This window comes from Elgaria multicarinata, chromosome 3 (assembly GCF_023053635.1).
Source record: "Elgaria multicarinata webbii isolate HBS135686 ecotype San Diego chromosome 3, rElgMul1.1.pri, whole genome shotgun sequence".
NCBI lineage: Eukaryota > Metazoa > Chordata > Lepidosauria > Squamata > Anguidae > Elgaria > Elgaria multicarinata.
In genome coordinates this window covers 152,033,841-152,047,644 of record NC_086173.1, presented here as the reverse complement: position 1 = coordinate 152,047,644, position 13,804 = coordinate 152,033,841, and the positions used below count along the sequence as shown (strand labels likewise).

General features: G+C 46.8%; 1 protein-coding gene across 1 annotated transcript; it reads right to left on the bottom strand.

Annotated features, from left to right (window-relative positions):
- Positions 1–275: 275 nt before the first annotated feature.
- On the bottom strand, positions 276–10,460 carry ZBTB12 (zinc finger and BTB domain containing 12). The gene is made up of 3 exons (XM_063123526.1): positions 10,401–10,460; positions 5,379–5,968; positions 276–1,475 (listed from the first exon to the last, which is right to left on the bottom strand). The coding sequence occupies exons 2-3, from the start codon at positions 5,873–5,875 to the stop codon at positions 443–445; spliced, it is 1,530 nt and encodes a 509-aa protein (XP_062979596.1). The 5' UTR covers positions 5,876–5,968; positions 10,401–10,460; the 3' UTR covers positions 276–442.
- Positions 10,461–13,804: the final 3,344 nt, after the last annotated feature.

The window sequence follows — 13,804 nt, the reverse complement described above, 5'->3', positions numbered from 1 at the left end:
ACCAGCTTCAACGGGGCTTAGACTTCTGAAGAAACACACGTAGCATCGGGCTCTAAAAAGAGGTAGCAGTTTCTTCTAGTAACGGGGCGTTGGGAGCATAGTGACGGGGACGGTGAAGGAAGAGATGGGGCCCAGGAACCCTTTCTCCCACAACCCCCTGCTCTGACTGGCTAGATCCCCTTTGCCTCCCAGATAATCAGGGAGCCTTGCTTCCCATGTGCCTTACACTTTTTCTAATCAACTAGCCCCACCCACCCCCACACCCGTTCCACAGAATCCAGGAGTTCCATCCCTCTAGTATACTAGACGCTAATCCTATCCCCAAAAAACTCAGGGGTCCCGGCTCGCCACACCCCTACATTCTAACCACTACACCCCGCTTCCCTCCCTCCGAGCTCAGGAGCCTCCCCCTCTTCCACTTCTGCCACCGCTGCCGCCTTCTTCAGCGGATGAGGACGTTGATCTCGGTCACGCTGGCTTCCATGACGTTCTCGGCCGTGGTCTTGCCGTGCTGTTCCTTGAGATGGCGCCGGATGGCCGGCTTGTGGGCGAAGCGGACGTCACAGTAGGAGCAGCGGTACGGCCTCTCGCCACTGTGGAGGTTCATGTGGTCATGGAGGGTGGACTTCTGGGTGAAGCACTTCCCGCAGATGGTGCAGGAGTGCGACTTCACGCCGCGGTGGACATTCATGTGGCGGTTGAGGTTGCTGCTGTGGTTGAACTGCTTGCCGCACCGGGGGCACATGAAGATGAAGTGGTGGGCCCGCATGTGGAAGACCAGCTTCTCCACCCCTTGGAAGACCTCCTCGCACTTGGTGCAACGGATGATCCTCGAGACGCCGCCGCTGCCGCCGCCCCCTCCGGCCATCCCCGAGCCGCCCCCTCTCCCCCCCACGGGAAAGGTGGAGAAGGGACGGCCGCTCAGTCCCGCTAGCACCAGCCCCATCCCGCCACCACTGCTCTGGCACTCGGCAGCAACGGCCGCCGCCTCGCTGGTCTCCTCCAGGTAGCCTCCGCCAGGGATGATGAGGAGGCCTTCGCCCTCCGCATCCTCAGAGAGGCTGTAGGAGGCCTTGACCACACCGTGCTGGGGCTTCTCCGGCGTGGATTCCGGAGAAGACCCCATGGCTTCTGCCACTGTAGAATTGACTTGAGGCTCTTCCTGGTCTCCAGACCCATCCTTGTTCCACCCAGGTGGGGGAGAAGATTCTTTGCCCCAAGCTTGTTGGGGAGAAGTTTCCTTGCTCCAGCTTTGCTGGGGGGACATATCTTTGTTCCAGCCAGTGCCCGTCTGCTGCTGCTGCTTCTTCTGCCGCTGGGCCACCTCCATGGCAGACTCTATCTTCACGATGCAGATGTCTGAGACGGCATCCTCATCCCCATAATCCTCGTCCTGCTCCTCATCCTCATCTTCCGCCTTCATCTCCAGCTCTTCTTCCAGTGGGAACTCCAGCTTGACGGGCCTTTGCATGGACCTGCCGGCCGTAAAGACACAAAACATCAGTGCAGTCACTGGCTGAGAGATGTTTATGAAGTGGATTTATACTGAGTCAAGGCCAGCCTGCCCCAAGCTGGCGCCCTTCAGGTGTTTTGAACGCCAATTCCCATCAGACCCAGCCAGCCTGGTCAATGGGCAAGAATGCTGGGAGTTGTTGTCTAAAACATCTGGCGGGCACCAGGTCAGGAAAGGCTGATCTCGGCCAAATGCTATTTAGTCCAAATTGTCTGGCTGCATGTCTCCAGGGTTTCCTAGGCAGAGGGCCCTTCACAGCACTGCTACGGTACAGTATTGAGGTGTCAAAGCCAAGAATTGAATGTGGAACCTTCCCCTGGAAAGCCAGGCTCTCCACCCCGATCTATGGGCCTTTCCCCATAGCCAGGGGTTAGAATGAAATGAAACATTGACAAGCCAAGGTGGTGTAGTGGCTAAAGTGTTGGACTGGGAGTCGGGAGATCTGGGTTTTAGTCCCCACTCAGCCATGAAAGCTCACTGGGTGACTCTGGGCCAGTCACAGACTCTCAGCCCAACCTAAGAACATAAGAAGAGCCTTGCTGGATCAGACTGAGGGTCCACCTAGTCCAGCACCCTGTTCACACAGTGGCCAACCAGCTGTTGACCAGGGACCAACAAAGCAGGACATGGTGCAACAGCACCCTCCCGCCCATGTTCCCCAGCAACTGGTGCACACAGGCTTACTGCCTCGGATACTGGGTTGTTGTTGTGAGGATAAGATGGAGAGAAGGATTATGTACGCCATGTTGGAGGAAATAAAGGTGGCACATAAATAAAAATAAAACCATCTACAGCAGGAGTTGGCAGAAAGTAGATCTCCAGATGTTTTGGACTTTAGCGCTCAGCATTCCTGACCATTGGCTATGCTGGCAGAGGCTTCTGGGAGTTGAAGTCCAAAACAGCTGAAGATCTGCATTCCACTCACCCATGATCTACAGCAGGCATGTTTTTAAGCACTAGTCCCTTGCCATGTGAATCATGTTATTAATCAACATTCCAGTCACAGCCATGGAATCTGACTGGGTTCCGATGTCACTGCTTAGGTTAGAAACAAGAGAACGGACAAGGCACACATGAAAAGGCCACCGCCCAGGAGTATCAGGGGCTGCTTCAGATGTCAGCACAGCCAGCTCCAGGGGGGTGGCAAGGCAGGACACCGGCTCGGGCCACGGGACTGGCAGGGAGCCTGCTGAGATCTGCAGCCCTGGAAGAAAAACTCCAAATGAAGGACCACCACCTCTTTGCCTGCCCCTTAGTCAACAGCCCAGAGAGCTTCGGCTATTGGGCAGTATAAAAATGCAATAAATAAATAAATACTAGCCCTGGGTACTACATCCTTTCCTAACCTGGGGCCCTCCAGACATTTTGGACTTCAACTCCCATCAACCCCAGCCAGCATGGCCAATGAGTAGGAATCCTGAGGTTTGTAGTCCAACACATCTGAAGGGTGGAGAAAACTGGCTTACTACTATACAAACCCGTGTATAAAGAAGAGGCTCTCCTCTGGATGCCCCTTACGGCCAGAGGTTAGTCAGGAGGCGAGCAGAGCAAGCCTTCCCCATTCCTGTTCATTAAAAACATGATCATGGACCGCTAAACGTTCAGGCAGGTAAGATGCCAAGCCAATGACCCTCACAACTTTGCTTTTGGTAGCAGCTTTTACCTGCCCAGCCATTTAATGATCAATGGTATTTATTTATTACGTTTATATCCCGCCTTTTTTCCTCCAAGGAACCCAAGGCGGCATACACAATCCTCCTCCTCTCCATGATATCCTCACAACAACCCTGTGAGGTAGGTTGGGCTGAGAGTCTGTGACTGGCCCAAAATCGCCCAGTGGGTTTCCATGGCCGAGTGGGGGACTAGAACCCGGATCGCCCAACTCCCAGTCCAACACTTTAGCCACTACGCCACACTGATTTTTATCTAATGAGAAATTCTTTTTCAGGTCAGTTTATTTGCTATCTGGTGTTATTAAGCATTTTACTCTCCGGCCTTTATTTCTCTGCACCTGCTGCTCCCTGATTTTATATTTCATTGTTCATTTAGTTTCCTTGCCCTTGACATTTTAACGTCAACTTATCTCTGAAAATAGGTAAGTGGCCCCACTGGTGGGAAGAATGGTAATGCTGCCTTTAGTGACTGAAATTGGAAGGAAGGTATTTTTTTTCGAGAAGAATTTGACATGCGACTTGGCTAGCTTGCACAAGTCATCTGGTAGAGAACAGTTGGCTGCAGAAAAGAGCAACTAAAATGACCAAGGGGCTGGAGCATCTCCCCATATGAGGGAAGGTTACAACAGCTGGGATTGTTTAGCTTAGGGGGAAAAGGAGGCTAAGGGGAGACATGATAGAAGTGTACAGAATTATGCATGGTCAGGGAGACATTTTTCTCTCTCTCTCCCATAATACTAGAAGAACCCAATGAGGTCATCCCATGAAGCTGATTGTAGGAGGGAGATTCAGGACAGATAAAAGGAAATACTTCTTCACACAGTGCAGAGTTAAACTACGGAATTCTCTATCAGACGATGTGGTGATGGCCACCAATTTGAATGGCTTTAAAAGGAGAATTCCTGGAGGAGAAGGCTATCAATGGCTACTAGTCCTGATGGCTAGGTGCTACCTCCAATATCCGAGGAAGTAAGCCTGTGTGCAGCAGTTGCTGGGGAACATGGGTGTGGAGGGTGCTATTGTACTCATGTCCTGCTTGTGGGTCCCTGGTTGACAGCTGGTTGGTCACTATGTGAACAGAGTGCTGGACTAGATGGATCCTTGGTCTGATCCATCAGAGGAAGATGGGATCCTTATCACTTAAAGGCTGGTGAGGGGGTGGGCACGGATACTTTCTTGCTGGATGATAAATTCTCCATGACAATTTCCTAGGAGATGCGGGGACATCTATTTCATATATTAGGCCAAATTCAATTTGGGGGATGTTCTTGGGGGCTGGTTTCCAGTAGTAAGTGGGACTGACGCCAAAATAGGGCAGGGCTAAAATGGGAGCTGATGTCCAAAACATCTGGAGGGCACCAGGTTGGGGGAAGGCTGCACCAAATGATCAGTGGTTTAGAGAAAGGGGCCAGGAGTCATCTGGGGAAACCCTCCAACGACAGATTGGGCCTGCCTGCCTAAACTTCTGCATCCTGCCAATCAAAAGAAACCCATACTTGCACGGAAGGAGAACGTCTGCACTTGTGAAAAACCACGCATGGCTCCAGATCCAATGGCCCAGACCCCATGATCCAGATCACTACCCCATTATTTGATCCTCTTTTGTATGCATGCCCATGTTCAAACAGGGGATGAACCGTGTGACCCAGCACATCTAATTGTTTCAACAATTCCGGCAACGTGTTTTCCAAGCTGCTGCATTCACACGAATCACCATTGGGATAATGTAGCAGTGGATGCTGGGCCTCACATTACATCCACCTTGTGACTGCATCTTCAGGGACACTCGGGGTGCATTTAAGACAGCCAATTCTAAACATGCAAAACAGTGTTTATAGTTTGATCAAACAGGCTAATAAAATAGGATAAACGTGCACTGAAGCAGTTGATGTGGTTATTTCTCTGGCTGCCAGGAGATGGGGCTAGGGCCTTACTTACCCACAGTATTCCTTACAACACAGTTTAAAAAGATTTAATTAAGAACAATCTTTAAATTGCTTGCCTTGGTCGCCTGTGGCGGGTAAGAATCACCTCCAGGCGACCAGGCAGGGAACCTTGAGAAAAGTTGGTTCTGTTTTGTTTTTCCTTTTAAGAAGGAACTCGATTAACACGGAATTGTGTGCCCATGAGGACTAGTAATTTTTGTGGACTTATTTGCAAGCATCGGAGGAACATAGGATTCTTCAGCAAACCTCTTGCGCGAATGTTCTTTGCGGGATGAGGTAGAGCAGCCCACCACACTGGGGGACTTGGACCGCCGGTGGCCGCCAAACTTTGCCGTTTCTTCCTTGAGGCTGATCTTGGGTTCGATGAACTGGGACAGGGCATTCCGACACTTCTCTACCACATGCTCCATCTGCAGGTAGCTCGCCGCGGTCAGGTAGTTGACGATGTCCCTGACGGCGAACTCCAGGGCGCCCGTGTAGCAAGAGAGGAGGAGGTCGGCCACGATCTTGGCGCTGTGCATGAGGGAGACCTGGAGCTCCGAGGACGGGTTGAGGAGGAACTGGTCCCTCAGGAAAGGGGAACAGGCGGCCAAGATCACCTTGTGGCCCCGGAACTTGAGGCTGTCGGCCACGATGGTGACGTCGCAGAAGCGTTCCTCGGAGCGAAGCTGGTTCATGTTGCGCAGGGTGGCCGCTTCGTGGCCCGGGAGCTGGAAGCGAAGGAGCTCCACACCAGATGCCATTGGTTCGTACGGGATGGAGTAGAAGTCAATGGAAGGGACAAAGGAAACAGGGCAGTGGGGTGGCGAAGGTTGGAAGATTGACGAAAACAGGCCCTGAGAACAAAGAGAAAGAAGAGGTGAGTTCTGACATTGTACATCACCTTAGGTGCCTGCGAGCAGACAGCCCCTTGCCCACAAACACAGGGACACACTGTTGATCTTTGTCAGATTTGCTTATTTTCAAAATGCAATCAAGTCCACACCATTTTCTCTCAAAGTGGGCCTTTTCTGCTGTGGCACCGCAGCTGTGGAATGAGCTCCCTGGAGAGGCTCGCCTGGCACCGACGTCGCACTCTTTCCGGCGCCAGGTGAAAACCTTTTTATTTCCCCATCCTAAAGCTTCGCTGTTTTAAATCTGTATTCTAAGTCTCTGCATTGCTGCTCGGTTTTATTCCGGTTGTACTTTTATATTGCGATTTTACATTGTGGTTTAAGTTTTCATATTTTAAATTTTAAGCTGTACTTTGTCGTTTTAATTTTTGTGAACCACCCGGAGAGCTTCAGCTATGGAGCAGTAGAGAAATGAAATAAATAATTTCTGCCTTTTTATTGAAACCCCTTTCAAGTTTATACATGGTTGATTTGTTAAAATTCTACAACCTACTCAAGGCCACACATATGTCCCCCTTCTCCCCTCCAGTCCCCTTATTTCTTCCCCACATCACCTGCCCCCACCCTAATTCACATACCTACGTTATCCCACCCACCCCGTTACCAACTATTTATTGACCATATACCTCACCCAAATAAATTAATCTTCTAAAAGAATGAGCATGTGTACTGCAGAGCAAGGGTGCCAAACCTCTTTCAGTCCGCAGGCCGAATTCAATTTCAGAAAAGCTCTCGGGGGCCACAGTTAAATGGTGGGCGAAACCAAAGGAAGAAAGGGACAGAGCCAAAAAGCCATCATATTTTAGCTCAAGGCCCTTTCTGCCAATCACTAAGCTTCAGGAAAGGCATTTCAACCATTCAGAATGGTGGGGGGACGACTGCAGAAGAGCTGGAAAACCATTCAGCGATTAGTGGTTCGAGGAAAGGGTGTGTGGCCATTTGGACCAGATTTGGCCCTCAGGCCTGAAGTTCAACACTCCTGCTGTAGAGTAAGACCCGCTGAACTCAGAGCGAGGTACTTCTGAGTCACCATGCTTATGATAGCACTCTCTAAATACTTGAAAGGTTGTCACACAGAGGAGGGCCAGGAACTCTTCTCGATCCTCCCAGAGTGCAGGACACAGATTAATGGGCTCAAGTGACAGGAAGCCAGATTCCAGCTGGACATCAGGAAAAACTTCCTCACTGTTAGAACATTACAACAATAGAACCAGTTACCTAGGGAGGTTGTGGGCTCTCCCACACTAGAGGTATTCAAGAGGCAGCTGGACAGCCATCTGTCAGGGATGCTTTATTATTATTATTATTTATATAGCACCATCAGTGTACAAGGTGCTGTACAGAGTAAAGCAATAAAATAGCAAAACCCTGCCACATAGGCTTACATTCTAATAGAATCATAATAAAACAATAAGAAGGGGAAGAGAATGCACCAAACAGGCACAGGGTAGAGTAAAACTAACAGTATAAAAGTAAGCAGGGGGTTGAGCAGGGGGTTGGATTCAATGCCCTTATAGGCCCCTTCCAACTCTACTATTCTATGATTCTATGATTGCACAGTCAGCATCTCAGAATTCTACCAACCTACCAGAAGACATAGCCAACCAAAACACAACGCAAGATGAAAATTACACCACTCAGACCTTCATTATTGAGCAGTCTAATAAATAAATAAGCAAACAAACTAAAGACACATTTACAGCACAATCCTATGTATGTTTCCTCAGAAGCAAGTCTCACTATGTGAGTGGGTTTAGGATCGTGACCTAAAACATACGACGGAAAAAGAAGTGTAAACTCTGTCAGCCCTGGGACTAACATGCTCCTAGAACAGAAGACCTTGTCCAGTTCTCTTGCTCTGCCAAAGAGGCAGTTGTCTCGCACAAGTAGAATCTAACTACACTTTGCTTCCCCCCCCCCTAAATTCTTCAGTCTTCATCTCACCGCAACCTTGTTCCAATTTATCCCACATCCACAAAGTACACACTTTGATTCAGAGCAATGGTTCAGTTGCAACCTGCTGAAAAGAATCCTCCTATATATCATCTATCTTGAAATGGAGCATTTCAAAAAGAAGTTACAGAGAAAGGCATATTTTCGACATATTGAAGTACATTTCTTCTGAAACGCGTCGGGCAGAATAAAATATTATGTCCAGGCAGCTGAGAACTTTTCTGTTTTGGGATCTATAAGTGCCTCTTGCTGCTTTTTCAATATATGTCCTATTTTCTCTGAAAATAGTGCTCAAGGCAGCAGGACTTTCAACCTTACTTTGCTTCTCACCACTTGTAATTTGAAATCTGAAATGATAACCCTGATGCTTTGATGCAGTTATTTTTTGTCTGGAAGATGCTACAGTCTGGCCTGAGTCATAAAGAAAGGCCAGGACAGAAGTCTATCTAATATTGGATAGCCTGCTGGCCTCTTGCACCCTATTCTTCCACAGAAGATGCAACGTAGATTCTCACATGTCCCTATTCTTCCTTTCCAAATGTTTATAATGTCTATTTCATCCTTTGAACACATCTTCCGCAGAAGATGTAAAGTAGATTCCTACATATCTCTATTCCTCCTTCCAACACACATTTCCCCCACATGTGGATGCTCCTCATTTACTATGGCTGTATCAGGGAAAAAAACATTTTTTTTCAATAACAGGAAGGAAATAAGCCTCCCCCTGGACTCAAGTGCTCTCTCCCCACCGCCACCCTCTGCCCTGGCTACGAGGAAACTGGAATCTTCTGCTTCTGTTTTAGATTAAGTGCCATTTAGCATGTCACCTGAACCCTGTGGTTAATCTTAACTATAGCTTGGTTGAAATAAGCCTGCTTCATAAAGCATCGACTTGATTCTCACAACACAACAGCCCACCATGGGTTATTCAAGCCATGGTAAGACTACAGTACGTGCTTGCCACCATTTTGCATATTCAACCCCCAAGTGGGGGTTGTCATGTTGAACTCAGCCACTGTGGGTTATGCAAAGTTTGTGTCCCAGTTCACATGATACGACAACCCCCAGTCAGGAGTTGAATGTGCAAAATGGTGGCTGGCCGATGCCACAGCTCACAATGGGTTAAACAACCTACAGTGCATTGTTTAATCATGCAAACTGGCCCATAGCTTGAAGTTGCTTATTTCAAGCAAACCACAGTTAAGATGAACTACAGTTGGTTGGGTTTGGATGACACCACAAGCCACAGTGAAACAAAAATGGGAGTGAAAGCTTTTCATCTCCAACTCATGGCCATGCCAAAGAAATAGAGGGGAATGGGGATCTTGGAAGCCTTGGGAGAGAGGGGCTAGGGTATCGTACCTATCATGTTAACCATGGATTATCATGATATCTGAATACATCCAACAACTTTACCCTCTCTTTAGTTCAGTGCTCAAATGCAAAAAAAAAAACACCCTCTATCTGGCCTTTCCTTCCAAACCTCAGTTTCCACATTACATATCTCCTATACTGCAAAAGAGATATGAACATGTAGGTACATCATCATCGGAAAATTCATTTATTTTATTTTAACTTATGTTTACACATCCATCCCATGTTTCAGCCAATAAGATGTCTAAGCTGCGCATTTCAACTATCCGTGCGTTGGGAACCTGCTTTTGCATGTGGCTTTCCAGCACAAGCCCACTATGAAATAGACACACCTGCAAACACCATACATGATTATCCCCATGCAAGATGCCTTGTGATTTGTGGCATGGAGAAAGTGTGTTAAGAAAAAGTATGATTAACCATGTGTTGCTTGTCATGCCTAACGACTAGTGTGCATTCCCACAAAATCCGTGCACCACGAAGTTGCAACACATGCACATGCGAAACACATGCGTGTGCCAGCGTCACACATGATAACCGACCCACAGGCGGCATAGGGATCTCCTACACGCACGTGCCTTCTGTGTGGGAAACGCATACGATATGAAACGGCCCAAATGTGACATAAGCCCGCTAATGGTGCGCTCGACATCCCCTTTTGCCTGCGCAAAGCTTTCCACGCTGCCTCTTCCATGCATTGCAACGAATGATTGCATCTTTCTCCCCAGTTCCCTCTTTGCATGCTTTCTACACCCCCACACCCCCTGCCGACTCTTCTCCATTCTTTTTAAATACTCCTTTCCCAGATACAGCAGAATACGATTCAACGGTGTTCTTTGATCCCGTGCAAATCTCCCCCACTTTCATTCACAGCCAGATGCAAACAATGTGATCCGCACCCTCCACTCCTCCTCCACAGCCCTCTGTCCCTCCTTTTCCCCTTTACACGCTCCTTTCTTCCTTGCAACCCACCATGCTCAAATCGGATGCACCTCCCTGCCCCCTCACCCCATTTCCCAGCCTCTCGCTCCCCTCCCCCTCTTCTCACCTTGCACGCTGCTCCCCCTCTCTTGGAGGAGAGGGGGTGGCCCCAAATGGCCAAACAAGGAGGCGAACGGAGAGAAAGGAATTAAAGGGGCCTCATTAAAGGGCCAGGCGGCCAGAAACGGGAGAGGAATATTTGCCAGCCACACAGCAAAAGAACAGAAAAGGGTCAATGAAAGAAGCGGGGGGTGGGAGAGAGAAGAGAGAAATAACTTCATTGAATTGTGGGACAGTTGCTAATCCATTTGTGGGTCCTTTAAATCCGCTCCTTCTTCCCCTTTAAGGCCAGTGATGTCATAAAAACGCGCCTCCAGGAGGTTGGTGGGAGGGGTGCATTTTTTCCAGCCTCCTCCAAATCACCTTGGCAACTAATCCCCCCTCCTTCTGAAATAGCTGGTTTCAGCTTACATTGAGCTCCCCCCAAGGAGGAAAGTTTTAGGCGTATATTGAAAGCAGTATTGGGTGCACAAGTCTGTAAAAGCGCTTTTTCCCTTGCAGCCACTCCATGCAACACTTTTAAAAAGCACACTTGGCTGGGAATTAAACTCCAAACACCTGAATGTGATAAAGGACAAATAAATTGGAAAGACTCGGGCTGGGCTCTTGCGCCTCCAACTGTTACACAACAGGCAGAAATTCATCAGGTGCAGCTTTTTTCATCTCTTTAATACCATCCCCAATAACTGGCTTTGCCTGTTGGATTTCCAGCTGTTATACCTCTACTGAGCATCTCAAGCCCTGCTAGGAAAAACGAGACAGAGAGCAATCCTATCAGTGAATTCCTGTTAGGTCTTTTGGTTGCTATCTTTTTTGATTGACACTGTTCTTGTGGAATACTTTATTTCCAGCATTAAAACAACATACCAATGATTGAAAAGAGCCATGATAGGTGAAGAACTGGAGGAAGGGATTTGTATAATAGGAAAAAGAAAGGAAGCAGGGAGGCCATTTGTGGAGCAATTTGAGTCAGGTGGCTAAATTTGGCCTGGTTAGTTCAATCTGCTGTCCAAATATCTGTTTAGTTTCAAGGATTATTGAGTGTCTCAAAAGGTATCTTTTTCAGAAAATGGTACCAAATCTGATGTCTTTTGGATACTAATTAAAATGATATTGTTATCCAGAAGTGCTTCTGGATATGCTAATGATCAAAAGGCACTGTGCAACTATTCTGTCTTCCTTAGCAGATTGTTTTCTGATAAGAAAAACAAAGTAGAAGAAGCACTGGGGAAAATGCAGGAGTTTCAGATTGAAGACTACTTTGGCTGGACTCCCCATAACATTATGTAAATGAGGTATGATGATTGCATGATAAAGGCCTAGTCTGGAAGTACCCCTGCTCTTTTAGGGCGGGCAAAGGAGGGAATTTCAGCAGTTGTAGCTTGCTTGATACCTGCTGATACTCCCTCTTTTACACTACTATTAAAGGTGGAAGAGTCCCATCCTTTTTGGCATCTGGCCACCCCACTGTTGAATAGCTTTCTCCGCTGTGGCACCCCGGTTGTGGAATGAGCTCCCCAGAGAGGTCCACCTGGTGCCTACACTACTCCTTTCGTCGCCAGCTGAAGACTTTTTTATTCTCTCAGTATTTTAACACTTAATTTTAACTTAAATTTTAATTTTACTGTTTTAACTCTGTATTTTAATTTTATATCAATTTTGCTGTATGGTTTTTATCCTGGTTGTGCTTTTTATACTGTATTTGTGCTTTTAACCTGTTGGTTGTTTTATTATGGTTTTAATTTTTGTGAACCGCCCAGAGAGCTTCGGCTATTGGGCGGTATAAAAATTAAATAAATAAATAAATTTCCAAAGTAACATTTCAACTTCTGTATATGGTGTCCTCTTGTATATCCAAGAGCAGCTGAGCCCACACAAATTTAGCAGTAGTACAAAATAGAAATGGTGGTTTCTTTCTTTTGCTTTTGAAAGCCCAGTAATTTTTAAGTTTTTCTCTTGCTCTGTCTCCAGTCTGTTCATTATATTTTATTGCTCCAATACTGGATTTTGTATTCATAAATTGTAAGCTGCCTTATATTTGCTTTGCAAGGAAAGGTGAGATGCAGATTTACATACATGTACACACGCAAATAAATAACAAAGCTTTGTGTGTCATGGGTAGTGTGAATTGCTTCAGCTGCCTACATTGCATTGCTGTTTAAAAGCACAAAAGCAGGGTCAGTTTTTTAAAAAGATGGCAATTAAATGTACTTCCAACCTCTCATAAAGTTAAAATCTGAAAGTTTATTATGACAAACAATAAAAAAATATACAAGTTACATAAATCTAGAATGGCCAGCTGCAAAAAAGGACAGGCCTTCCTGCATTTTTAATAGTACTGGATTTGCCTCCTACACAACTATTAAAAGTGTAAGAACGCTGCCTTCTTTTACATCTGCACATATTACATTGACATCTTTTGGGTTCCTTGATTATTATAGATGCAGGATGATCAGAAGCAAACTGGAACAGTTTAAACATCCTGAATCCTTCTACCTGTCTTCTCCTTCCCCACGCAAAGATGACGTAAAGGGAAAGGCTCCATTCTGCTCTCTTCCTCTGTCCATAATAAGCAGAAAATGTATTTTACTACGTGATTACACGTCCCATTTAAAAAGATGTAAACTGTGTTATTCCATAGGAAATTTTCCTAAATCCATGATACCTTTATTAGGACTAACTAAAATATGCACAAAACTCATGGCAAGCTTTCAAGATCTTCATATCTCTTCATCAGACAAGATGTTAATAATGGGGAGAGGTGGGAAAGTCTGACTTCGATGCATGATCAGTTCATAAGATGGAGTAGAGGAAGAGGCAAAGAAGTAAATGAATTAGGTTTTCCTACGTGCCATGCAGGTTTCAGGTTATGGTGAGACAGGGCCACAAGCCCTACCGTTAGGCAGAGTGAGGTAGCTGCCTCAGGTGGTAAGTACTGGGGGGCAGGGAGCAATAGTTGGGTGTTGGAAGACAGAATTGAGCATTCCACACAGCCTGTCCTATGACCCCAAAGCTAGTCTTTTGTCCTCAGGTGTGGTGAAGGCCAGTTGGCTTCTATACATGGAATGGGAGCAGAAACACCATCCTTTCCTTCACAAAATGTCTTGGGATTTTATTTATTTATTACATTTATATCCCACCTTATTTCTTCCAAGGAACTCAAGGCAGCTAACATAATCCTTCTCTTCTCCATTTTATCCTCACAACAACAACCTTGTGAGGTAGGTTGGGCTGAGAGCCTGTGACTGGCCTAAAGTCACCCAGTGAGCTTCTATGGCCAAGTGGGAACTAGAACCCGGATCTCCCAGACTTCCAGTCCAACATTCTAACCACTACACCGCTCTGGCCCTGTACATGGGACTAACAGACACATAAAAGGTGATTCCCCCATTTTTAAAATAAATAATATCA

Excerpts from the sequence above, each read along its gene's own strand:
- ZBTB12 (XM_063123526.1), bottom strand. The coding sequence starts at position 5,875 with ATGGCATCTGGTGTGGAGCTCCTTCGCTTCCAGCTCCCGGGCCACGAA. Across the intron at positions 1,476-5,378 it reads AAAGAACATTCGCGCAAGAG|GTCCATGCAAAGGCCCGTCA; the intron begins GTTTGCTGAAGA and ends TACGGCCGGCAG.